This window comes from Galleria mellonella, unplaced genomic scaffold (genome assembly GCF_026898425.1).
Source record: "Galleria mellonella isolate WM207_F2 unplaced genomic scaffold, CSIRO_AGI_GalMel_v1 utg184, whole genome shotgun sequence".
Taxonomy (NCBI): Eukaryota; Metazoa; Arthropoda; class Insecta; order Lepidoptera; family Pyralidae; genus Galleria; species Galleria mellonella.
This window is the reverse complement of record NW_026442025.1, coordinates 4,776,887-4,802,138: the sequence shown is the minus strand read 5'-3', so window position 1 is coordinate 4,802,138 and position 25,252 is coordinate 4,776,887. Positions and strand designations below refer to the sequence as shown.

At 35.2% G+C, this 25,252-nt stretch overlaps 1 protein-coding gene and 1 long non-coding RNA gene across 2 annotated transcripts in view; one reads left to right on the top strand and one right to left on the bottom strand.

Moving 5' to 3' along the window:
* The first annotated feature begins 775 nt into the window (after positions 1–775).
* On the top strand, positions 776–3,541 carry LOC113519174 (uncharacterized). Its single transcript, XR_008252720.1, has 2 exons — positions 776–1,792; positions 3,097–3,541. It is a non-coding gene; the product is annotated as an uncharacterized LOC113519174 (long non-coding RNA).
* A 3,283-nt stretch (positions 3,542–6,824) lies between these two features.
* The window catches only part of LOC113512184 (N-alpha-acetyltransferase 15, NatA auxiliary subunit), a 119,099-nt gene continuing 100,671 nt past the window's right edge, over positions 6,825–25,252 (bottom strand). The window contains exons 11-16 of the mRNA XM_052893783.1: positions 21,587–21,684; positions 20,748–20,846; positions 17,852–17,960; positions 17,160–17,323; positions 16,161–16,337; positions 6,825–14,601 (exon numbers count right to left, since the gene is read on the bottom strand). Coding sequence (XP_052749743.1) covers positions 14,365–14,601; positions 16,161–16,337; positions 17,160–17,323; positions 17,852–17,960; positions 20,748–20,846; positions 21,587–21,684 — 884 coding nt within the window. The 3' untranslated portion in view covers positions 6,825–14,364. The remainder of the gene's footprint in view (positions 14,602–16,160; positions 16,338–17,159; positions 17,324–17,851; positions 17,961–20,747; positions 20,847–21,586; positions 21,685–25,252) is intronic.

Genomic DNA, 25,252 nt, shown 5'->3' with positions numbered 1-25,252 from the left:
TTTGGTTGTATACCATTCGGCGTTAATGCTTCTTTGGTTTCGTAAAGGAATTAACACCAGTCAAATTGAAAAAGTTCGCGACCAAAATCTTCCTGCCACTTCTAGGTCGCTTTACTTTAGTAGGCGTTGATTCGTTTTCAAACACCCAAACCGTTGACTGGCGCTTTGTTTCTGGATCGTATTGATAAATCCAGGATTCATCACCTATAACGATGTCGTAAACACGCCGAAACGAGCCTGCTTCAAATTTGTCTATCATATCATGGCACCATTCTACCCTTGCCGGCTTCTGAACATCACTGAGATTGTGCGAAACCCAGCGTGAAACTATCCTCCGCATCCGTAGATGCATGTGTAGAATCTCGTGAAGGCTTCCTGATCCAATCTGCAGGATCTGCTAAATTAATTGGTATGTAACTCGTCTATTGTCTTTGATCAAATTTTTCACTGCTAGCACGTTTTCTTCCGTAACAGCTATCAAAGAGCGACCACTTCTTTCTTCATCCCCCAAAGTTAGTCGACCGCGCTTAAATTCATTATACCAACGATACACGGTTGCCTTAGTAGAGCCTTCATCCACGAATGTCATTTGAAGTCTATCATACGATTCGTCCGGTTTCAGGCAAGTTTTCAATGTAGAACGTAGGTACCTATTTTACTTATAAGTAATCATATTTTTAAATAAATTATAACTGGCCAGTCTCACATACATAAAAACTTTTTCTCGCAATACTGAGTGACCTAGTATATAAAGATAATTTATCTAAGTAATGAAAATTGTGAAAAAAATGTGTTCCCTGTATGTAGTAATTTGAATGTATATATATGGGAGGGTGTGTAAAATTGCTTATATATTGTAATATTATTAAACAACTTAAAAGTTAAAACAGAATTTAGATATGAATATTATCCAAATTTTATGTACCTATTTTGTATTAATATTTTTTTAGTAAATTTTTCGTGATTAGATTAGATTACATTAGATTTCTTTATTTGCGAGAACATTGTTTTTTACAGATCTATTAGGTGAAGTAGAAATGTTCGCCTTATATTCTAAATCATGCAAAATTATTATTGGGTACAAGATACATCACATTTAATACATACATATAAGTGCTAATTAATAATAGAGTACAAATTATGTCATTCTGTAAATAATTCTCCCAAAAAACGATATCGTTTATCGACATTAAGTAATAATAATTCGTCAACTGTTACAATTCATTCTATTACAATAGTCCAACGTCAATAGATGCCAATGTCAAATAATAATCACATACAAGTAACAAATACAATAATATATAGATATAAATTCAATTTGTACAATACGAGTATGTCACAGCTTACATTTATGTCAAGTATGATACACTAAATATTGTCACGTTTATACTCAATAAATTCTCTTATCGTGTAGAAACACTTTTGTAAGAACCACTTCGACAACGTTTGTTTGAATTGTTTAAGACCTAATTCATTAAATTCTTTAGGGATTGCATTATACAGTTTTGTACACATATAATAACAACGTGTAATTATAATTCTTTATATATATTTATCAAAATATGTTAATATCTTCATTTTCAGTGTGTCATGCAGAACAGAATGCAATCTTTAACGCGGGAAATGTGAAGAACTGCACCATATATGTCAAATTGCACCCATGCAATGTATGCGCACAATTGATCGTTCAATCAGGCATCAAAAAAGTCATATATGCTTCAGACTGTAAAGCCAGGAAAACCGAATACAAAACTGCTAAAAATATTCTACAGCAGGCAGGTGTCGACAGTATGTACGTATTTTTTATATATTTAATTAAAGTATATTCAATTAAATGTAAATACTCGTGGATACCTGCTTACGTCGTTTCTATGTGTATGTTGCAGTCAAATCTCTTAACCAGTCAAAAGTACTTTTGACCGTATGCTTTCGTCAATAATACTTTTGACTAAAATAACAGTTACAAGTACATAACCTACCCGTAAATTTGCAGTCAAAACTATTAGTAACCAATAATTTTCAGACAAAACCACTTTTGACCAACCTGTTCAGTCAAAAATACTTTTGACTAGTTTAGAGTTTTGACTGCAACATCTATATAAAGTTTGTAGTTACCTTCTTTTCTTTCTAAACAAATGGCTGGATAAATATACTATTTTTAAATGTCCCATGTTGAGCAATATAATTTTTGCAACGATTGAAATCGGTGTTTTTATGAAACAATTTTTTCGTTATTTAATTTATTAAATAAACATTGGAAATATGTTAAATCCTTCAGACGTGTAAATAAAGTGCCTTTATCTGCACTCCAATAGAATTTTATTTTATCCGATAAATATTTCCAGCCTATGGCCGTGGAACTTCACGATATTGTAAAATTTTACCGTCATGATACAATGGAGGGGCAAAATGTATGCATTTGTATGGAGACGCTGTTTTAATGCAAATTACAGCAAAATCGATTAAGATGAATTGAACCTAATTTAGATTTCAAGATTTTACCTAAATAAGTAAATTAAATTAAATATAATAAAAAACTTAGTGGCCTGTCCCGGCTTCGCACGGTAGACATTTTTAGAACATTTTGGATTTTTATCTGATCCTACCTAACTACCTATTTCATAGATGTGCCCGACCCTACTTGCCCTTCTCCACACCGTTACAATACCTGGCTAGCTAGCCACGCGGCCAACATGGCGCGAGAGGCGGACGCCTTTTCTATATCTGACTTTTTAACATTACATCTTTCGAATGGAATATACCTAGTATTTGACAAATTCAATAAGTAATCTGCAGGTATTGAAACAATTTTGAATACAAAATAATTTATTTGGATAAGGATTAATAAATAGGTATGAATAACATGTACAACGCAACAGCGTTATTTTTTCTATTTCTATGACTTATTAAATTCGTAATGTCTATTGAATGGAATAGCCGACTTGAACAAGTTATAAAATGAACGCTGTTTTATTGTATCAAATTACTTATAATACCCAAACGGCGGTTAATACATTTTTATTTTCCAGCATTGATACAATTAGTACTAAATTTAAAATATTAATATATTTTAACGATTTAAAATATATTTTTCAGAAAATTTAAGCCAAAAGACCCCATGGTCTACATAAATTTCAATGAGGACAACGACAAAGAAAATAAAGCCGAATAGTAAATAACTGAGAGATGACGACTTGCATTATATTAATTTGCATTATACATTTAATTATTTCATACTGCCACATAAATTACCGATTTACGTGGCAGTATGATGTTTATAGTGTTTTTTGTGTTAAATTCGAGACTATGGAGTCGAATCTGAGGCGGCATTTTTCTAAACCTATGTCTAAAATTAAATATTTAATTTATTATCACAGCGAAATCATTATTCTAAGGACAAATTTAAACTAAATTTATAATACATAAATAAATCAAGTTTACGATGGATCATAACAGCGAAATTTTTAAAATATTAAGAGAGAAACAACGCTTCGGAATCGGCCCTATTAATAATGTAATAAATTAAACACATTTCAACGGATTCTATTATTTTATTTTACTTATACTTTTTATTACCCATACAACTTATTTTAAAACATTTAAATATGTTATAATCATTTTTTTTTTACAATACTGAGGGCAAACGAACATGCAGCTCACCTGATCGTAAGTGACTACCGCCGCCCATGATCACTCACAACACCAAAGGCATCGCAGGTGTGCTGCCGGCCTTTTAAAAAAGAATATGCTCTTTTCTTGAAGGTTATGATGTCGTATCAGTTCAGAAATACTGCTGCTGGAAGTTGATTCCAAAGAATGGTTGTGCGTGGAAGAAAGTACCTTGAAAAACGCGCGGTGGAAGACCGCCATTTGTCCAGATGGTTGGGATGAAATTTTGGTTTATGGCGGGTTGCACGGTAGTAAAAGTCAGCAGTAGGTATCAATCCAAACAATTCTTTAGAACACTCCTCATGATAGATTCGGTAGAAGATGCACAGAGATGCAACATCTCTACGCAGTTTCAATGGGTTCTTGAGAAAACTGTTGACCCAAATGCACAATCTTGCAGGCAACCCAAACGAGGGTGGTTTCGAAAGCAGCGCTCTATGTCACATCAAACCGATCAAAGTTTCGCAATGTCCACTAACTAACTAACAGCTAAGGTCTCTCCCTTACTCTCGATTGCGACTGCCCATCGGTGTTTTTTTTTATACAACTTAGAATGGCAAACAAGCTGACGGCCCACCTGACGGAAAGTGGTAACCGTCGCCTATAGACATGAGCAGTACAATGGACATAACAGAGTATACTGTTTCGCCCATGATACCCCCCATGCGTTGCCATTCCTGAGGACTCAGGTGTTATTCCTCTGTACCCTGTAAATTCACGCCATATTCCACCCTTCAAACCGAAACACAGCCATGCAAACACAACTGCTTTACGGTTGAAACACGAATGGGACAGAGGTACCCAAGCAATCGATTTTTGTACAAAGTCTCCCTCTGGTGAGTTAAGTAAGCTAAAAGATCACCGGCCGAACGTTCCTGTCGAAAGCCGTCCTAGCGATCACAGATCAGCGGGTGCTCTTCTGGGTACCGGAGCAGTTAACGGTTAATGATGGATTCCATAACTTTTGAGAATAAGGAAGTGATAGCTATGGGCCTATAGTTAGCTAGATCTGAGCGATCTCCCTTTTTAGGGATCGGATGTACTAGAGCAGTCTTCTAAAACTTTGGGACTATACCTGATGAGTAACACAGCCGAAAGTGACGTGAAAGAACCGGAGCCAACTCTGACGCACACGTCCTAAGCACAATTGGAGAAATACCATCGGGCCCACTCGATTTATGGATTTCAAGGGAGAGAAATGCTCTACGCACTGAGCTATGCGTGAATTTAATATCAGGCATAGAGCTCTTCTAGCAACGCGGGATGGTCGGTGGTGGTTTCTTCCTGTCATAAAAAAGACTGTCTTTTAAAAAGAACGGAACGCTTAATTAAGCGGGTCCAAAATGCTTGTGCGAGATTTTGTCCAAACCAGAAAGCTCGAGATCCCGAAGGCAAACTAACCAATCTCTTGCCAATTCTACTAATATGCTCTGACTTCACTGTGGTTATAACTCTTTTGAAAGACCTAGAGGCAGAGTTGAACTTCTTTTTAAGGGCTTATAGCTTTTTCTTTTTACTGGTATTAGGATCTCGCGGCTCCACACCTTTAGCCCAGGCTAGGAAGCACGCCTGTTTCAAACGAGATGCTGGTCTACAAAAGGCTCCATACCAGGGCTGGGATTTTCCACCGACGGGCACTACAGAGTTAGGAGTAAATAATTCCATTCCCTTAAGCACCACATCAGCAATGGCGGGATGATCCAGTGTAAAACAAACCTGCCTCGAGGAGTAAGATGGGTGTTATATAAAGGAATTTCGATGGGATGACTTTCATCACCTACTTCATCTCACACTTAGGTTACTGGTTCAGGGCTTCCGTAATTCACTTATCATTGTCTATTTTTCCTCGGTTTATATGTATACGTATATAACCAATAAAAATAATAAATATCACCTAAACTCACCCCAAATAAACCGAAGATTGTGGGGGAAAGGGATTGTTAGTAATGGAGATTGAGAATCCCATTGCTATCAATATAGCCAACCAGGTCGACCTCCTCGCGGTTCCCCCTGGAAACTATCATGGTTAATTCCTGATGAATTCATCATGATGGGCTAACTGGCCTGTTTTTATTCTCATCTATCACCCTTCACTGGTGCCTCGCCAGCGTATCCCGTTAGCGCAGGCGGGGTTACCATACCATTTTCACCCATAAAAAAAACCAAAGATTGTTGATATTTGCAAAAACTGCCGTGGTCAATGTTTCTGTTCCCGCATCAGTCACACTGTCTTGTTGGACGGCACTCACACCAGAGGGCAGGCGTCTCCATATATCCCCGTAATAAGTCATTTACAGGGACGATATATATATGTGTGTGTGTGTGTTGTAGCATTGTGAAAGTGTAGTGCCGCGAAGTTATTAAAAATATTGCAGATAAATTAAACAATGGGAAAAAATCTATTCGCCCCAACGCATCTTCACTACTCCAAAATTAACGTTAGACTATCTTACCTAGTTCTATCCTTTCTACAGTACATTAGCTACATTATAAAAGAAGCCCCTTTACTAGCAATATACTTTGTCAGGTCGACCTCCACGTGATTCCCCCTGAAAACCATCGTGATTAAATTCTTCCTGTATTTATGCTGGGCTGACTGACCTAGTTCATCCTCATCTGTCATCTCTCACTGGTGCCCCGCCAATGAATACAAATAACGCAGGCAGGGTCACCATTCCATTATTACCCATAAAAAAACTACATTGGTAAAATTTTTGTTAATAAGATTGTCCCATACGTTAAAACAATTACAAAAAAAAAGTGATAGGTTTAAAAATAAATTCAACAAGACAAAAATTTATAGCAAATTTATAATAGTAGCACACCTCTTCTGTGTAGTAACATGCATACCTAACTAGTTGTTTATATGTATCCTATGTACTTATTATAGACGCATGTTAGTGTATAAAGTACACTTTCCATCAGGTGGACTATCGGCTTGTTTGACATTCTAAGTTACTAGAAAAAGAGTACCCTGTGTTAGGATATAATTTACAGATATAACAAATTTAATTCAAATCCGTTCAGCCGTTTAAGTGTGATTGCGCAACAAACGTCCAAACGAGAAAGACGTTTGTATATATTTAGAAACATTCACGTATAATATTACATATATTGGTCAAACAAGTGTTAATGAAATAAAACATAAATATAAATAAATTTGTAAAATAAATTTTTATTACTTTATGTACAAGAATGAAAGTGACAAATAGTCCAATCCACACGACTCTGAAGACATAAAATCAACATGGTGGTTCTCAATTAATTTTCAATCAATTATACATAACATAATTTGTCGGCAAATAAAATAGAGAGTCTACTTGCACTGAGTATTGATAATCTATATAGAACTAAATTATATATATATATCTTCAATATGTGTAGCATAAATAACAATGATAAAAATTATTTCATACGATGTACAAGTATTGGACATTTCTAGAAAATATAATTCTAATGTTTATTGTGCGATCGAAAAAAAAAATCGAAGTGATCGAGGTTTGAACTCGCGCCTTCTACACCAAACCGTGTCCATATTTTATGAAAACTCAGTGCAAACAGTCCCAATACAGAATTGTATCACGCCAGGGCGCTAAATAGAATGTCACATAACTGAAATACAATTACAATAATTATTGTCCGACTTTACAAATATCTACAAAACAACAAAAACCGTTACATTTGAGTCCACGTTACGATCCATTCGAACATTCGCATACTGTCTACCACTCCTTGCACAGTCGACAATATCCAAGTCGACGAACACTTGGACAACTCTAACGATATTGTTATAGTACAAACTTAAATATATAGAATTATTTACAAAGCAAACCTCATGAGTAGTCAGTATTGGGTGAGGTTACCAATTTGTCACACATTTTATACACCAGTCGTATTGAGTACTACAAACCTTAATCAGAATACGCCGTTACATGAAGTTTGAACACTTGAGGCCTCACACACCGTGACAGTTTACAGAACAAGAGATTACAGAAATTGTAGATAAAACACTTATGATAAAAATTTAAAATAATATACATTATGCTATACCAAGATTTGATTGTACAAATTACGTGTCGTGATGCCATTACAACATGGCAGGGGCTTGAAAACACCGCCGACTAGACAACTGGATATACTGCAGGGCTTCCGATCTCGATTCCATCTTTTGAATCCTCTATCTTTGATTTTTGAATCGATTTTTAAAGATCCTATTGAAGATATGTATCATGTTCGGTGATTTTTTTCTGTTCTCTTTTATCAGAGAATTTGGCATCTCTTATGTGACAGCGTGGGTTCTCTTTTTAAAATTGTTAATTTCCCTGTGCTATTTTATTTACTTTCTCCATAAATCGATATGTAAATGGAAAGATGGAGATCGATTATCGTAAGATCGAACAAACATGAATCGATCACGAATCGATTCAAAAGATCGATATTTTTACACAAAATCGAAAACTCTAAATCTATTATTATCAGAATAACCATAAGACGCTACAAAAAGCGACTGTCATCAGAAGTGCTTCAGAGAATCTTATGCAGGTTTTAGGTCAACACAATGCGTATAAAATGTCCATGTATTATTGCCGCGCCACGAAATTTGTATGCCGCAAATATAGAATAAGCTATTTGAGTAGATAAAAGCAGGATATTATACGTACTTAGAAACTAATGAACAAGGAACATAATTATGCTACCGATACGTTTCAGGTAACATTTAATCGCGGCGTTCAAACAATACTTATTTTATAAAAACATTACTGATAATACAAAGACGTTTGCAATTACATGTTTGCGTGTATGCACGGATATAAACTTATATAAAATATTGTTTCTGTACCTCCGATATAAAAGGTACGTCCATTTTTCACTATCCTGATTTCTTTTCTCTAAGGTACAGTTTTTATTAATAGAAAAAGAGAGACAAACGAGCTTGCGTATCATCTGATAACAGTCATTAGTTTCTATATCTATTATATGCACATCTTCACGCCGTTTATTTACGTTGGGGTTTAAAGAGCCTTTGTGACATTCGTTACCTAGCTTGAACACCCAAAACCAGCAAATTATCAAATGAATCCAAATAATACAACTACATAAGCGCAGTTTACGGCTGTGTCGCGATATAAATAATTACAATAAATAACATTCAGTGACAAATGAAACTTTCCATTAAATGACTGATACATATGTCGATTGCGTTATCATAAAACACTTGTACTTTGTTAGGCTGTATTTATTGTAAAATGTTTATGATATCTATATTATTTTGACATGTCGTCCTCAAGCGTATTTTTATAAATTATGATAAGTGGGTACTTCTACAAATCAATGCATCTACGAAGCACAACATGCTGAACAGACACGTTACAAATTGTATACTTTTGTTGTGTACGTTTGATGCGAGGTGCGTTCAATGTTGTTCAGTGGATTGCTCGAAGCAAATAAAAAAAAAAAACAATACTTTTTCCAATTGTCTTATAAAGTTTCAACTCTCCAATGATCTGCTTTTCATCTGAATTTGAACATCTCGAATAATGAAATTTGTTTAGTTTTTGAGTTACAATTCCATTTTTAATTTAACAAGATGCCTTCGACCCCAGCTTTGGCGTTTGGTCTGATTACCACCAAAGTCTAAGCTAAACCATTCTAACTAAAACAAACAAAAAACCACAATGGAAACGGTCCGTCCATTGGTAGCTTTCCGATACCACAACCATATACAAACATAGAAATAGATTACGTCTCTCTTAACACCAAAAGTTAAAAACAAATAATTAATGAATCCAGCTATCATAGTAAAATATTAAGCACATTTTTCCAAAAATGTAATATGATCTAATGTGGTATTGACTTACTTAAGTACACGTCTCAAATTATCTGGGTTACTATGAGCGTCACAGTGTATAAAGTGACTGTTCACCTCTATAAACGACGGTTAGCACTTCTCGTCAAATGAGACATCAACTGTTTGACATTACAGGTTACAAAAAAAATGCAAATAACCCTATTCTGTATGTTTTACAAGTGCTCGGATGAAGATATTATTAACAAAAACACAATGGACTTTAAAAATGGAAAATAACGTAAGAAAAAAAAATTATAAAAATATAGAAAAATTTATTTGTAGTAGCAGTAGTATTAGTGAAAATATAATTTTTATAAATTGATAAAATTTAATAAATTTTGTCGCGTGACAATGTCAAGGTCTCCGTAGTGATATAGTTCAACAGATTGCTTATAATATACAGAATTTATTATCGATACAGTACTGTTACATATTTGAAAAAAAAAATCATATTGTTTTTTATAAACATAACAGAATATGTAACTCTAAAACATAATTAATGTTAAACACAAAACATTGAGATGCGTTATAAAGCACCATTCTCTAAACTTAAAATTAAATTTCACTTTATAGGAACTAGCGAGCTGCCCCGACTTCGCACAGGTACATTTGTTTATGTAACCTTTAAACTATTCAACACATTTTAGTAAGGCCGGTATTTTGGCGTGTATGAAAGTACTGCACTAATATTCTCTAAGGTTTTAAATTGAACGGCCTATATAGGAATTAAATATAAACGAGTTTATATAGTTCCTCTTGCGCCCCCCACCTCCGCGCCCCGCCCACTATTCTCGCACGACCAGCGCCAGCGACAACGCAATAATTTTACCGGCTTATTGTTTTTATTTCGCATTATCTTCTGACCAACTGCATTAATTGAAATGCTGTAAAAAGTAAACTTTATCTCTCTGAAATTTCCATTTCGATTTAGCTATTTTTATAAGAATTTGTAATGTATACGTCAAACCCGTCATCAAATAAATTTTTTTTTACAACTCAGGGGGCAAACGAGCATGCGGCTCACCTGGTGGTAAGTGACTACCGCCGCCCATGATCACCCACAACACTAATGGCATTGCAGGTGTGCTGCCGGACTTTTAAAAAGGAATATGCTCTTTTCTTGAAGGTTACGTTGTCGTATCGGTTCGGAAATACTGCTGCTGGAAGTCGATTCCAAAGAGTGGTTGTGCGTGGAAGAAAGTGCCTTGAAAAACGCACGGTGGAGGACCGCCACTCGTCCAGATGGTTGGGATGAAATTTTAGTTTATGGCGGGTTGTACGATGGTGAAAATCAGGAGCAGGTATCAATCCGAACAATTCCTCAGAGCACTCCCCATGATAAATTCGTTAGAAGATGCACAGAGATGCAAGATCTCTACGCAGTTTCAGTGGGTCGAGTCGGACAGTAAGGTGCCAATCATCAACAATTCGAGCTGCCCGGACTTTGAATACGGTCTAACGGAAGGAGTTGGTACTATGGCGCTCCTGCCCACAGGTGAGAACAGTATTCCATATGCGGCCTGATTTGAGCTTTATATAGCTTCAGGCGATGTTCTGGCGTGAAATACTGTCTCACACTATTGAGCACCCCCAACTTTTTGGAAGCTAACTTAGCTTTTTCCTCCAGATGACCGCAAAACTGGACGTCGCTAGATATATCGACACCAAGAATCCTCAAACTCAACTTATTATCGAGGGAAGTGCCCTGAAAGTGAGGAGATACGACAAACGGTGTCTTTTTTGTGGTGAACGCGCAGACTTGTATCTTCTTAGGGTTGAAGTGAACAAGATTGCGTTCGCCCCAGATCGAAACTTTATCGAGTGAAGTTTCGATTTCAGACACAAGTCTGTTCCGAAGCTCATCGGTATGTGCCCGCGAGATCTTTGCATGACCGGTGTATAATGCATCTCCTGTACTGCCGTCCGCATAACAATGAATATCACTGATCTGTAATATATCATTGATATGCAGAAGAAACAGTGTCGGAGATAGTACACAGCCTTGCGGGACACCAGCATTCACAGGTTTTAAGTCAGAGCATGCTCCGTCGACTACGACCTTAATGCTACGTTCCTTAAGAAAGCTAGCGACCCAACTTATAAAATTTATTGTACTTTTAATATAAAAATAATATTTTGGCGGAGATATTAAACTTAGATCGTTGTTGTCCCAGACTTAATAAAATTAAAAGTAATTAATATTTTTGCTACAGAATTTATTCCTTTATTTCAACCTGTTCATGCAACACATGCCATATAATAGAATTTTTGCCAACTTCGATTAAAATTATTGTGATTAATTATTGAAAATATATACTTATTAAAATAAAAAGTAGCCTACAGCACTCAGTGATAATATACCTTTCTAACAGTGAAATAATGTTCGAAATCGGATTAGTAGTACCGGCGATTATCCCTAACATCCAAACTCACCAATTTACCTCTTTATAATATTAGTATAGATTTTACTACATTATTTTACTTTTTATTTGTACCCGTAACCGGTGAGCGTGTATGAAAAAATTGATAAATGTGGAATAAGCGAAAGAGGTTTGTTTGAATCGAAACATTTGGCGTTCCATTATTTCTGCCTACCCTAATGGGAGACAGGCATGACAGATATGTATGTATGTATGTATAGATTTTACTATACATTAGAAGGATCAGTATCAACTAAATTACTTAAAATTTAGTTCTTAATAACCTTAACGATAATAATTTGTCTAAACTATCGAATTAAATTTTACCTTAATCGATTTAGAAAATGGTGCCTCAAAACTAAACCCATATTTATTAGTTATTCGAAATAGTGAGATAAAATTTAGGACAATAATATTAGGGTAAGCGTTTTCCATTTTGAAACCCACTCTTGCCCATAACGATAAAGCTAAGAGTTAAGTCCTGCGGCTCGGTTACTTGAGTTGTTCACAGTTGCCTTTTCAAACAGAAACTAATTCAAACTAGGGATGTACCATTTGACAGCTTCAGTTGCTGTAGTGTTATTCCGGTTGTTGTGAAGCCAATTGAATTTAATTTTAGCATCTAGAAAAAATATCTACTTATACTAAAAATAAATTTAAAACAACTTTAAATTACATTTAAAAATAAATTTATAAAAATTTTAATGTTTTAATGTAATGTAAATTGCAACGCCCAGAATTTTTTGTAGAAAATTTGACATTAATTGTACCATCTTATCGTCAGTGAAGTTCTAACATTGCCGAAGTAATTTTTTGGCAGTTTTAACATTGTGATACCATTTAATAGATAAATATGACACGCTCTCTTCCACTTAATCAGATACGAGATATTTAAAAAGACGTGCCGCATATTTCAATAAAAGTAACACTACATAAGTAAACTACCAAGGCCAACACTGCGTAAGCCTGACTGGCTTACGCAGTGTTGGCTTGTCAGCATATAGATTCGTAACCTGCAAAGTCGTCTGTAAGATTTACCTATGGCAAAGGTAATTATTTACGTTATTTAGTGGTGTGCTAATAATAACTTTTTTAGTTTAGAGTAAGAAAATATAGATATCAATAACTTGCTCGTTCATAATTAATCTAAATTTCCGTCCTCATATATTGATGAATTAGCTGTGACTTTACTTTTAAATGAAAATCTACCGCAGCAACCTGTGGCATTTTCAACTAAATTAGAGCCAATAGGTTAACATACTCTTGGACAATTGTCACAAGAAAACGTTCTTGTAACTGATCTTTAAGAGAATATAAATTATCTTCGTGTAAAGAAAAGTCTTAAAATTTTGCTCGCTCTTTAGTGGAACAGTTACTATAAGAATCAACAGCATATATATATGTAAATAACTGCCTCCCAAAATAGTTAAAGACTATTACAACTTCGTCTTTATTATTGGAAAAGCAACCATTAGAAGATGAGTACAGAGATGGTGAGATCTCTAAGAAATGGGTCAAATTTACATTTGAAGTCATCTGTTATGAGCTTCAGAGTATGGTATTTGCTTTCACATGTTCCGAAGATTTACTAATAACATAAATCAAGAGTGCGTCGTAAAATTTAAATAAATCGTCTTTTATTACTTCAATAAGTTGATTTTGAATACAAACATTAATTTTAGACAGTTTTTTTTTGTTCTCCTGTAGACTTTTTTTACTTACGTATTGTTACAACTTCACTGACATTATGTAACTTTTTTTATTGTCAGAAAGGCAAACGAGCAGGCGACGGCAGGGTGACGGTAGCCGATTTCCACCTGATGGAAATCGGCTACCGTCACCCATGAACACTTGCAACACGAAAGAAGTTGCTAGTGTGTTGCCGGCCTTTGAAATGTTTGTTTCATGATCTAATTATGAACAATAAATAGCAAGATGATAAAATAAATAAAAATAATGTGATTAAACACTACATTGTTCGAATACTCTGTCGCATTCATGTTATTTAATCTATTTAAAACTTTCCATAAACCTGCACTGCAAGGAAAAAAAAATACATTTTAATAACATTTTTAATTTTACAATCAACAAGCAGAGATAGGAGGCAATGATCACGCTTTGACATCTGGAGTTTATACAAGTGATAACAAGAACCCACAGTGTACAAAATCTAATTACAATCCCACAACGTGAATTTGTACCTTTCATCGACATGATTGTCATAAACCACAGATAAAAAAAAATATCAACAAATTAATCCTAGTGTACAAAGTCTGGGTACAGCCATTCATTCCGTTTCAGTCAGTCTAAATACGAGAGAAGTAGATAGTAAATTTTTGGATACTTTTTGTTGAGATTGAAAAAATGCATTTCAACGCTCTTAATTCATAAAATCGATAACTCACAGGTTCTGGGTACATAACGTATTTAATTATTAACTGTAATCTCTTTAGGCTGAAGCGGTATGTTTTCGTCCACGTGGTTGTCGGAGCAGTCAGCCCCAGTGGTGTCCGCGGGGGCGGACGCGGGTGTAGCAGAGGCGGGCGGCATAAACGCTATGGCGTAAGGGAACTTGGCACGACATGCTGCTATGTATTGCTCTATTTCTTTCTCGCAAGGGCCGAAGTCTCCAGCTCTGAGGCTTTCTAGCACTTCCACGCAACCCTGGAATTATGAGAACGGTAAATGTTATTATTTATGGAATTTTAACATGTTATTCTATATTATATTACTATTACTCGTACTTACTTCCTATACGTACCCCATCTTTTTCTGTGGTATAGGAAGTTGCATAACAGAATGGAGGGGGAGTAGTGGTTTAAGATTAGTAAAAGAAACTAGTGGCTCATTGCTAGCAATATACCCTGTCAGATCGACCTTTAACTGAACTAAAGTCATCCTCATCTATCATGACTCACTGATAAGTCGCTAGCGTATCACTACAGTGCAGGCGAGTTTCCATTCTAATTTCATCCTGTTCAAGCAATTCCTATTGTTAATCCTTGTGGCTCGGGAGGTAAGGTATTATCAATAATGCGGCCATTGCTAGCAATATATCCTACTCTTGTATTTAATATCAATATCAATCGGACTATTGCCAATGATAATTTTATACTGCATTCATGAAACGACAGGAATTAAGTTATAATTAGGATAGTTCGAATTTATTTCAAGACTAAACTACCTGGTCAACCTCCACGTGATCCTCCCTAGAAACCATTGCGCTCTATTCGTGTATTCATCATGATGCCCCGTCAACGAATACCGTTTGCGCAGTAAGGGTTACCATTCCATTACAATCCATTAAAATAACCCCAGTGGCTGGAGGGAAGGGATTATTAGTAATGGGTAGGTTAGTTTTCATTGTTCGCAATAGACATTATACTTAAATGCAATATAGAGTTTTTGATATAAAAAGGTAAACAACCTACTTGAATTACCTATCGTGTTACAGTGCAGCTGTTATCAATAGTCCATGATTTGACAGTGACATTTCTTTCTTTTTTATTGTTGACAAGTGTCTGACATATTTTATGTATTTTTTTTTATATAACATTTCGAATTTTAATGACTTATTTAACATTTATTCTTCTTAAGTTTTAATATTTGCATGCCTAATTATGGCGAAATATAAGGACTTATTGTAAAATCTATATACTTACCATGTTTCTTGTAAATAAATAAATAAAATATACCTTATCAGATCGAATTTCGCGCGGTTCTCCCTCGAAACCACCCTGACTTATCTAGCGTTGAATCGGTCAGTATGGGCCAACTGAGTTGCGTTTTTATCCTTACCAATGATTAGTGTATACCGTGAGCGCAGACGGGGTTTTTTTAATGGGTGAAAATGGAGTGGTAATCCCGCCCGCGCTATCGTGAAAGATGATAGGTGAGAATGAATGCAGGTCAGTTGGCCCACCATGATTAATTCGACAAGAATTAACCATGATGGTTTCCAGGGGGAACCGCGAGGAGGTCGAGCTGGTTGGGTATATTGGTAGCAATGGGATTCTTAGTGTCCATTTCCCCCCCCCCCCCGCCCGCACCCGGGGTTAGGATTTTTTTTTTACAACACAGGGGGCAAACGAGCATGCGGCTCACCTGATGGTAAGTGACTACCGCCGCCCATGATCACCCACAACACCAGCGGCATTGCAGGTGTGCTGGCGGCCTTTTAAAAAGGAATATACTCTATATGTAGGAATATAGCACCAGCTGACCTGTATGGAGAGGTCGTGGTGCGCGAGGCTGGTGGCGGCGGCGAGCGCGTGCGGCGCGCGCGCGGGCTGCAGGCGGCGCAGCGCGCGCGCGGCCCACAGCGCGGCGGCCTGCCCGCGCGCGCCCGCCTCCGCCAGGTACTCCTCCGCGATCTGCAGCGCGCTGCGCCCGCGCATCATCTGGAAACCACCACTTGCACTCTCAGTTCCGCTTAAACTTTTTTTTCGATGAAGCTGTGAGCAGTAGCAGTATGGATATGTCGTAATTATCAGAGGGAGACTTTGTACAAGAGTCGATTGCTTGGGTACCTCTGTCCCATTCGTGTTTCAACCGTGAAGCAGTTGTGTTTGCATGGCTGTGTTTCGGTTTGAAGGGTGGGATATGGCGTGAATTTACTGGGTACAGAGGAATAATGCCTGAGTCCTCAGGAATGGCAACGCATGGCGGGTATCATGGACGAAAGAGTATACTCTGTTATGTCCATGGTACTGCTCATGTCTATAGGCGACGGTTACCACTTTCCATCAAGTGGACCGTCAGCTTGTTTTCTAGTTGTATAAAAAAAAACATGGGTAATATCTGTACCGCTCCGATATCTATATACTTGTATTAAGTTCCTCTGGGCACAGATAGTGGGAAAAAAAATCACCGCCAAAAAATCTATGTTAATTTCGATATTATGTAAATAATAGATAATCGATATTTAATACGTTATTATCCAATAAGTAGATATTGAGATATTGTAACTGAACCAATAACTGAATACATAATAACAACGACGGAAGAACAGGAATGTATAGTGAGATAGCCCGAAAATAAACTCATACAATTAAATCAAATACATGTTATTAACAAAAATACATTATTTCTTATTTAAAATTTTCATTGAATGAAGATAAAAAATTTCACTATACATGTATGTATGTTAGAACGTCTGTAAGTGACGATTACCACTTTCCATCAAGTAGGCCGTCTAAAAAAAAAACTAAAGAGGAACATACCGGCTCCGTCTCGGCATCGATCACAGCTGCAACATTGGGGTGCAGGGTGGCCTGCGAGCGGTCCAACCAGCAGCGGAATCTCACCAGGCAGTCGTGTAAGTGTGGGTGGGTACTCTCCAGTCTCCATGCACGCTTTATGCTCTGCAGCATCAGCAGGGGTTTCTCTGAAACGCACACCATAATAATGAACACTAGCTGTTATAGGCTTTAGTGATATCACTGCAACACCCTAAAGTTTTAGAAACAAGCAAACCCCGGATCCCAAACTGGTTGATAAGAGATATGATCTCTTGAATGATGATATGATGAAGGAGATAAGAGATAGATGGAGATAACCAAGTATTATTGAAATTATCACAGGAACACTTATCAAATGATCCAAATGATTTATTGCCCGGTCCACTTTCCATTTCAGTCTTCTCCACTTTTCTTTATCTTCAATATCTTTTATGATCAAAACATTGGCTTCCATTTACGTAACGTATTTTCTCGGTCATAATGCGGCCAAAAGAAAATTATTATATAATCATTAACACCTAATCCCAGGATTAAATCTTAGAATTTCCAGACCAAATACTGTTTGTATTTGGTCTCTCTTACTGAACTGTCATCAAAGTGGTGAAATCAATTTTATAAAATACAATTACCACTAACAAAAGTATAATAAATGCCAACCTTGATTAAAAGTATACCTTTTCTATAGTATATTTCGAAGGCCATTAAGTGTGTTTCTATTCTATCCGCGGCTAGGGTCCGCAGGGGCTGTAGGAACTTGATTGCTTGTTCTAACGGATCCTCTACCTGGAAATATTAGTTTAAATTGTGTATTTATATTGTTGATTTTATTACTTTTTTCACTATTTCAATTTTATATTCCTTTTTATATTAATACCCGCCCACTATGTACTTTTTATTATAACACATTGTGATTTGTTAATCTTTGTCGGGTGCCCACGGTACAGGTTCGCCTAGTATGGGGCCCATTGTATCTTGTGTTTGTAACTTTGTATTTTTGTCAAATAAATAAATAATAAATAAAAAACAAAATGTTAACAGTGTTCCTCGACTCCGGTTTTATTTCCAAAAGAATAAGAATTGAAAAACGCCAAAAACAATACAGACTCCCATGAGAGCTCGTAATTTTTTTCCTTCTTCAACCCAAATATCTTTAGAAAAAAATGTTAACTTTTACCGATAGAATGCCCTCTTAAACTAATGCTAATACTTGTCAATTTAAATTCAATAAACACTTAATGTAGTGTACATTTTTCACAACTATTTCACCTTTAATCGGTCATGGAAATAAAAACTGCATGCTAGATACATGAATATTTGAAACAGATCGTGCCTGTATGGGCGAGCAGATCGTGTAAGCAGATCGTGACTTTTCAATATGACAGCCAGACGGAACAATAACTCTTATATACATATATACCGCATATGTCTAGAATAGAATGTTGTCAAACATTTGTTTCCGGAAAAGAAAAAAATGACAAACAATTTTTTTTTTTTTAATAAAGAACTGTATTATTTGTTAACTATTAAACAAATGAACCGAGACACTCGACATCAATTGTCAACGTTTTTCATTTATAGACATTACCTAATAAAACAGATTATTTCGCGATTCTGTTCTTTAGGAGTATAATGTATTGTAGGGATTTTTCTTACAATCCAAGATCCCGCCGCTAACTTCTGCATTTACAAGATTTTTTTAATACTCGTAACACTTTATTTAAACAAATGATGAGCGAAAATGTAACATATCCAAGTTGCCTGCTCTTAGTAACTACATTTGCAAATTGCATACTTGCAGCATTTTTTTAATTTTCTCATATTTGAGGATTTGTTTTAGGCATTCATTTAAAGAATCAAATGGTTGATTTCTCATTATAGTAGATTACAAGTCTTTTTAAAGTAATAGACAAGATTTTTTTAAGAACCAAACAATCAATGCGCTTACTCGATACTTATATATGTAAGTACATATACTACATTGCCTTATTATGTAAATTATCATCTACGACTACAATGTGGTTTAAATCGCGGATAACATCTAGTTTGCGAATGAAACAATACCTACTGGACTTTTTTATGTGCAAGTTAGATTCGGGCCTTATATCTAAGCATTGATTTTAAAAACACGACACGCCAGCAGCCTCAGGCCGAAATATTTGAAATTGCATTGTTTTGGTATGCAACAGGTAGTGAACTATTTATAGAATTGATGTCAAAATAATCTGTCAAAACGGTGACTAAACTTGCACAGTCACGAGCGACCCCGTCAGCTATGTAGTTATTTGAATGCCAATTGTCACACGATATGAGAATAACGACTGATGGAGTTTCCTGCCCTTTGAAACTGCTTTAAAAACAGACTAGTATCTTTTATTTAACAAAAAATCTGACAATTAAATATACGGTTTGCTTGAAGAGTAAAGGCCTACAGGGACGAAAAGAATTTTAATAACGATTTCTAGTGAATTAGCTTGTCAGATAGACCCCCACACGTTTATCACCATGTGTATAAACCATTGTGATTAGTTCTTGGTGAATTTGTCACCATGGACCAACGGACCTGCTTTCATCCTCACCTATTCATCACTGGTGCCTCACCAGCGCATGTCGACAGCGCAGGCGCAATTACAATTCCAATATCATCCATATAAAGTAAACACTCACCGCAGCCCATGACCCGTGTTAAGGAGCATCAATACTCACCACTTGCAAACCCATGACATGATCTTAAGTCACGCACAATACTTAACAATTTCACTGCCAAAACTTATCCGCACTCCACAACAAAATGTTTGCTTGGCAACAAAATTACTAGTAACAAGTGAGATAGAAGTAATTATGGTAATTTACAAAGTAACGCTCTGATAAATAAAAAAAGCCTGAAATTATATATAAATCTGCATCACCGATTCCCGAAACAACGACTTTTTATTCAGTTTTCAATACAGTCAAGAATTTAAAGAAAATTGTATTATAGCAAAAATAAGACATAAGTTACTGAATTCAAAATTACATATAAATAATGTCCATGATAGTGACCATTTACAGCTAATAAATTAAGATTTTTCGCTATAGAATACTATACAGGAAGAAATCTATTAATAAATAGTAAATCATTAATATCCTTTTGATGACTTAATGGTCGAGGGATGAGCAGCAGCGTCCCTCTTAAAACATCACTAAAAGGGTTACGTGACTACGGTTGCCAACCCACCAAGCGTGGCAACTACTTGCAAAGCTTGAGGCCTATTTTCAGCAGCGAACAACCAGCGGCTGATATGAAGATGATTCTTCTGAAGAATTGTTCTACTAGCGAAACTGAAAATTTCTCCGGAAACACGTAGAGAATAGAATGCTCCAAATTTTCACTCGTTTTTAACACACATTTCTTTGGGGAAAATATTCAATATAATAACCAATATAATTAGATATAATTATAGTTAGAATAAACAATATATTCAGAATTCAGAATAATTCTCAAAGAAATACTTTCATATTACATAGATACATAGAAGAAGTATATTCAGAATTTGATACGAATAGTCTCTCCAGCAATACAAAACGCCTTACCCTGGCTAGTTTGTCGGGTATGAGTTCATCGAGCTGCGGTGCTTCGGGGTCGCCCTGCTCCTGCTGTTGGCGCGCTTTGTGGTGCTGTTCACGCTTTACCTGGAATTTAAGACAAACAAATATTCGCGCACATATTACGCAGCATTGCCTAGTCCCAAACTAAGTATAAATTGATAGAAAGACTTATTTTCGTAAATACATGGATATATTATACATGGAAAATACTCAGACCAATACACACAAACATACTTATGAATACAAATGTTTGCTTTATGCGGGAATCGAAGCCGTGACATGTTAAGCCGATGTTAAGCCGACATCAAGACAATCAAATTTATTTAAAACATAGTATATAAAGAATTCTATGTTCTGAGCTCAGATTATATATATAGAACATCGAGAACAATTCTTCTTGAATTCGTTACGATGGGCTAACTGACCTGCTTCATCCTCACATATCATCCTTCACTGGTACCTCGCCAGTGTATATCGATACCACGGATGGGGTTGCCATTCCATTATCACCCAATAAAAAAATAGGTATAAATGATTCCTATATAATTTATATATTAATTTTGTCTTTATAATTTCTGCATCTTTTTAATGCATTAACACACGTTTTATTTATTAAGTAATACGTCAAGATACATTTTATGCGTAAGTATATAGAATTCTGATATAAAAAAACGAGACAGCTAATTTGCCAATTAGCTGATAAAATGTTGCCCCGTTTTTGAGGCTCGATGCTCTATCTACATAATCTAAGGTAGTATAATTGTAAAATCCAGTGAAGCTTCAGAATTACATTATTTTACAATAGAGTAGTGAAGTATACTCACTTGAACCTGTGCTGCCAACGCGATCTCTTGCTCAGCTTTGCGTTTCGCTTTCCTCTGTTTATTCCTAAGTTTCTTAAGCTCTGACGGCGCTAAGTTTTCTGTTGACAAGGAAAAAATAAGTTATTTCAATATATCATGAACGAATGTATAAAATGCCGTGTGGTCCCAGCATAGAATGGTCCACCCCTTCGTTTCCCATGGGTGTCGTAAGAGGTGACTCGAGGGTAAATTCCCTCAGTCGAATGGTCAAAGATTGGCAGCAGCGTCCCTCTTAAAACATCATCGAAGCCTAACTGCAGTTGCCAACCCGCCTGCTAAACATGACAACTCTCCCCAAGAGAAAGGCCTATGTTCGGCAGTGAACAGTTATTAATGGCTGATATTTATTTTGATTTGATATTGATAAATATATGATGAAATGTATAGTAACCATAACACAAAACAAATATTTATTGCCGTTGCTAACAAAAAAATATTATTAAAGGGTCTATAAAATCAATTATAATAAAAAATTTGTCGGCTAACTACAGCGTATAACAAGGGTCATAACCCTGAACGTGAAAATTGAAAAACCGTGTAATTGTTAAGTGGCCATAGCGTGGGCGCAATCGATTATGTCAAGTGCTAATGAAATAGAGCGCGGTGCGTGCGCGTACGCACCAAGTCTCGAATTATAAGCAACAATCAATAGTTAAGCGTTACATGGTACTGTTTTCTATCGCTTTACCCACGTGAATTAGTATATAAAGTATTTATTTGTACTTTATTCTACACACTAATACGAGTAATACGTAAATATGACAGAGGAAATCAAATGTACTAAGGCTAACTTAACTCTACAAGAGTTTTCTTCCAGCAAACCCAAAGTGCGAACAAGGGAAAGGAGCATCAATGTCATATAGTATGTGTTAATATATAATATACCCGGGTACCTAATTTTACTCAAACCCGATTAAGTATAATTTGAGTAACAAACGCAAAGATCCGAACATCTTCACAAATTTTCTCATTTATAAGTACATATTATTTCATCATTATAAGTATATATATTTGTTTACCACAGGTTCCATTCCTTTCTTAGGTCCAAATACATTTAAAAGAGCATAGGGCACAGAACATAAAACCAGGTACATTTATCGTCTTCTATCGACTTCTATCGTCAAAACCGGTAATTTTAATTTAAACTCAACCGATTTTGATAAAATTTCTATGAGACCAATCTGAAAGTATATACTTTCAGACAAAAAAAAACATCTAAATCGGTTTATAATTGATGAAATTATGAGATAACAATCATAAGAAAATACAACCGCATTGGGAACCTTCTTCAACACATCTAAATAATTTACATCATGTTGATTAAAAGTTTGTTAAAAATAGAATATACTATTATACGAAAATGCAATTGAATAATGATCCGCACGTCTAAACTAAATAAAAATCGAAGAAGTGAAAGAATTACCATTCACTCGCTGTACCTAACTGCACCTTAACAATTATCCTTACTTTTACTGGAAATTACAGATAAAGCACTTTAACTGAATAGTAAGTACCAAAATTTTAAAATGGAGAAAGTATCATAAAAGCAAATACAGTTCTATAAAACTTAACTGGTTAAAATGTTGGTCCACAATTGCACGTTTTCACCTATTATATTTGTATCTGTCTATCTATCTACCTATTATATTTCATCATAAATATGTACATATGAATAAAACGACACCGGAACCGTGGTGCTGCTCTATAAACAATGCCCGCTCCATTAAGGCCGCTGACCATAGAGGCATAGAACATAGTTGGGCGGTTTCGCAAAAGTTTTGCGACACAGCGCGGCCCACGCGCCACCCATGAAACATAACTTAATAAGTAAGAATAATGGCAGACTCGTACAGTAATGATGGTGCACGTGCTGATAATATTATTCACTTATGACTTTTATAAGTAAACATTTCAAGTTTATAAGTTAATTTAAAGATAAAGATAAATCATACAACAAATCAATAATATACTATAATATTTATAATTGGGTTTATAACTTGGAACCGTTCTCGATAGGTTATGAGGGGAGGGTGGTTACGACCAGGGATGTGTTATATTTCAATATCTTCATAGAAAATAAATAAATGAAGTGGATAATAAAATATAATAAATCTCTTTAATATGAAACAAATAAGCATATATCCAAGCATACATATATTTTTGCACGTTATCTTTATTTCTTAAAAATTCTTAAAAATTAATATATGTCCCGGTAACCAGTAAATTATTTATTTATTATTTTTTTAACACTACATACCTGAACTATTGCATGAGATAAAAACTGTAATCATAGTAGAAGTCTTGTTGGTTGCTCTAATAAATAAAGATTATGGTTTATATTTAATCCAGTAAATAAATAAGTCTAAAATAACAAGTTAATAATAATTAGTATACAATAATAACTAAAAGTTTTTATTCTGTATATTCATTCATTTATATTAACCGTTAACTGTCCACTGTAGAACATAGGGTCATATACAGGTTAATCTCCCAAGGGAGGACCCCTTGGAAGGTTAACCTATACATATACGTAATTCAGTTACTTAGGTAAATATGCGAAGTAACTTATATACATTACTTCGAGATGATATCATATCTCTGGAGTTTGTAATAAATATGAAATAAAAACAAGGTTTTAAATAGTACTAAACAAACAAATAAGAGTATAAACACACGTAAAAGAAAAGTGAAGAAATGTCATAAAATTGGATCATAAAAATGGACTGAAAACGTTGACAATGTTTGAAATATCACCGTACTATCGCCGTCGTTTTATCTATTAAATTGCGTGGGGTCCTTTGTTTACTCTTACATAAAATTTTACCTGTGCAAAACAATAGTGTGGGTAAAAAAGAAAATAAACACACAACGGAACGTATCGTATAATTACACAATTTCTATTCACATTTTAATATTCGCACGGAACAATGGTACTGTTAACGAAACGATCGAGACCAGAGTATATCGTATCAACATTGTTGTAATATATTTATTAGTTATAATACCTAATAAAATTTACTTCCGGAATACGTGATGGAAAATATGTGACATTGTGTGTTTCCTATAACGGAAGTCATTTGCAAGTGACAAGTATTATGTATTATATATTTTTATGATAGGAAGTGTCTATCTGTAAAGTTAATAAATAAACTCACTATACAGGTTAGTTATTAGTTGAAATTATCACAGAATTAGTAATAAAATATCGAAACAATCGACTTTTTGTTTATACAACTATTGAACATAAATTTATTTGCAAAATTTTAAGAAAATCCGTTATTCCGTTACGACGCAAATAAGATAACAGAGGGAATTAATACTTGCTTTCTTATTGATAATACAAGCATATATGAATTGAAGAATTACCCTTTTTAATAATCATTATATATTATAGACAAGAAAGAGTGATTCCTATTAACTTACCATTCAGATTAATACAACAAGAGATAGTAGTAGAAAAAAAATTGGTACTGAAGCGAGTAAGAGAATCCCAGGTTTGCGAGTACCAGAATTTGGTTATGGATTCTAGAGAGAAAAAGTAGTTCGTAGTTTATCTCGTTAAATATCTAGATTGCTTAAAAGAACAGAAGAGTTCACATTGCAAGTTCAGTATTACTATGTTTTTTT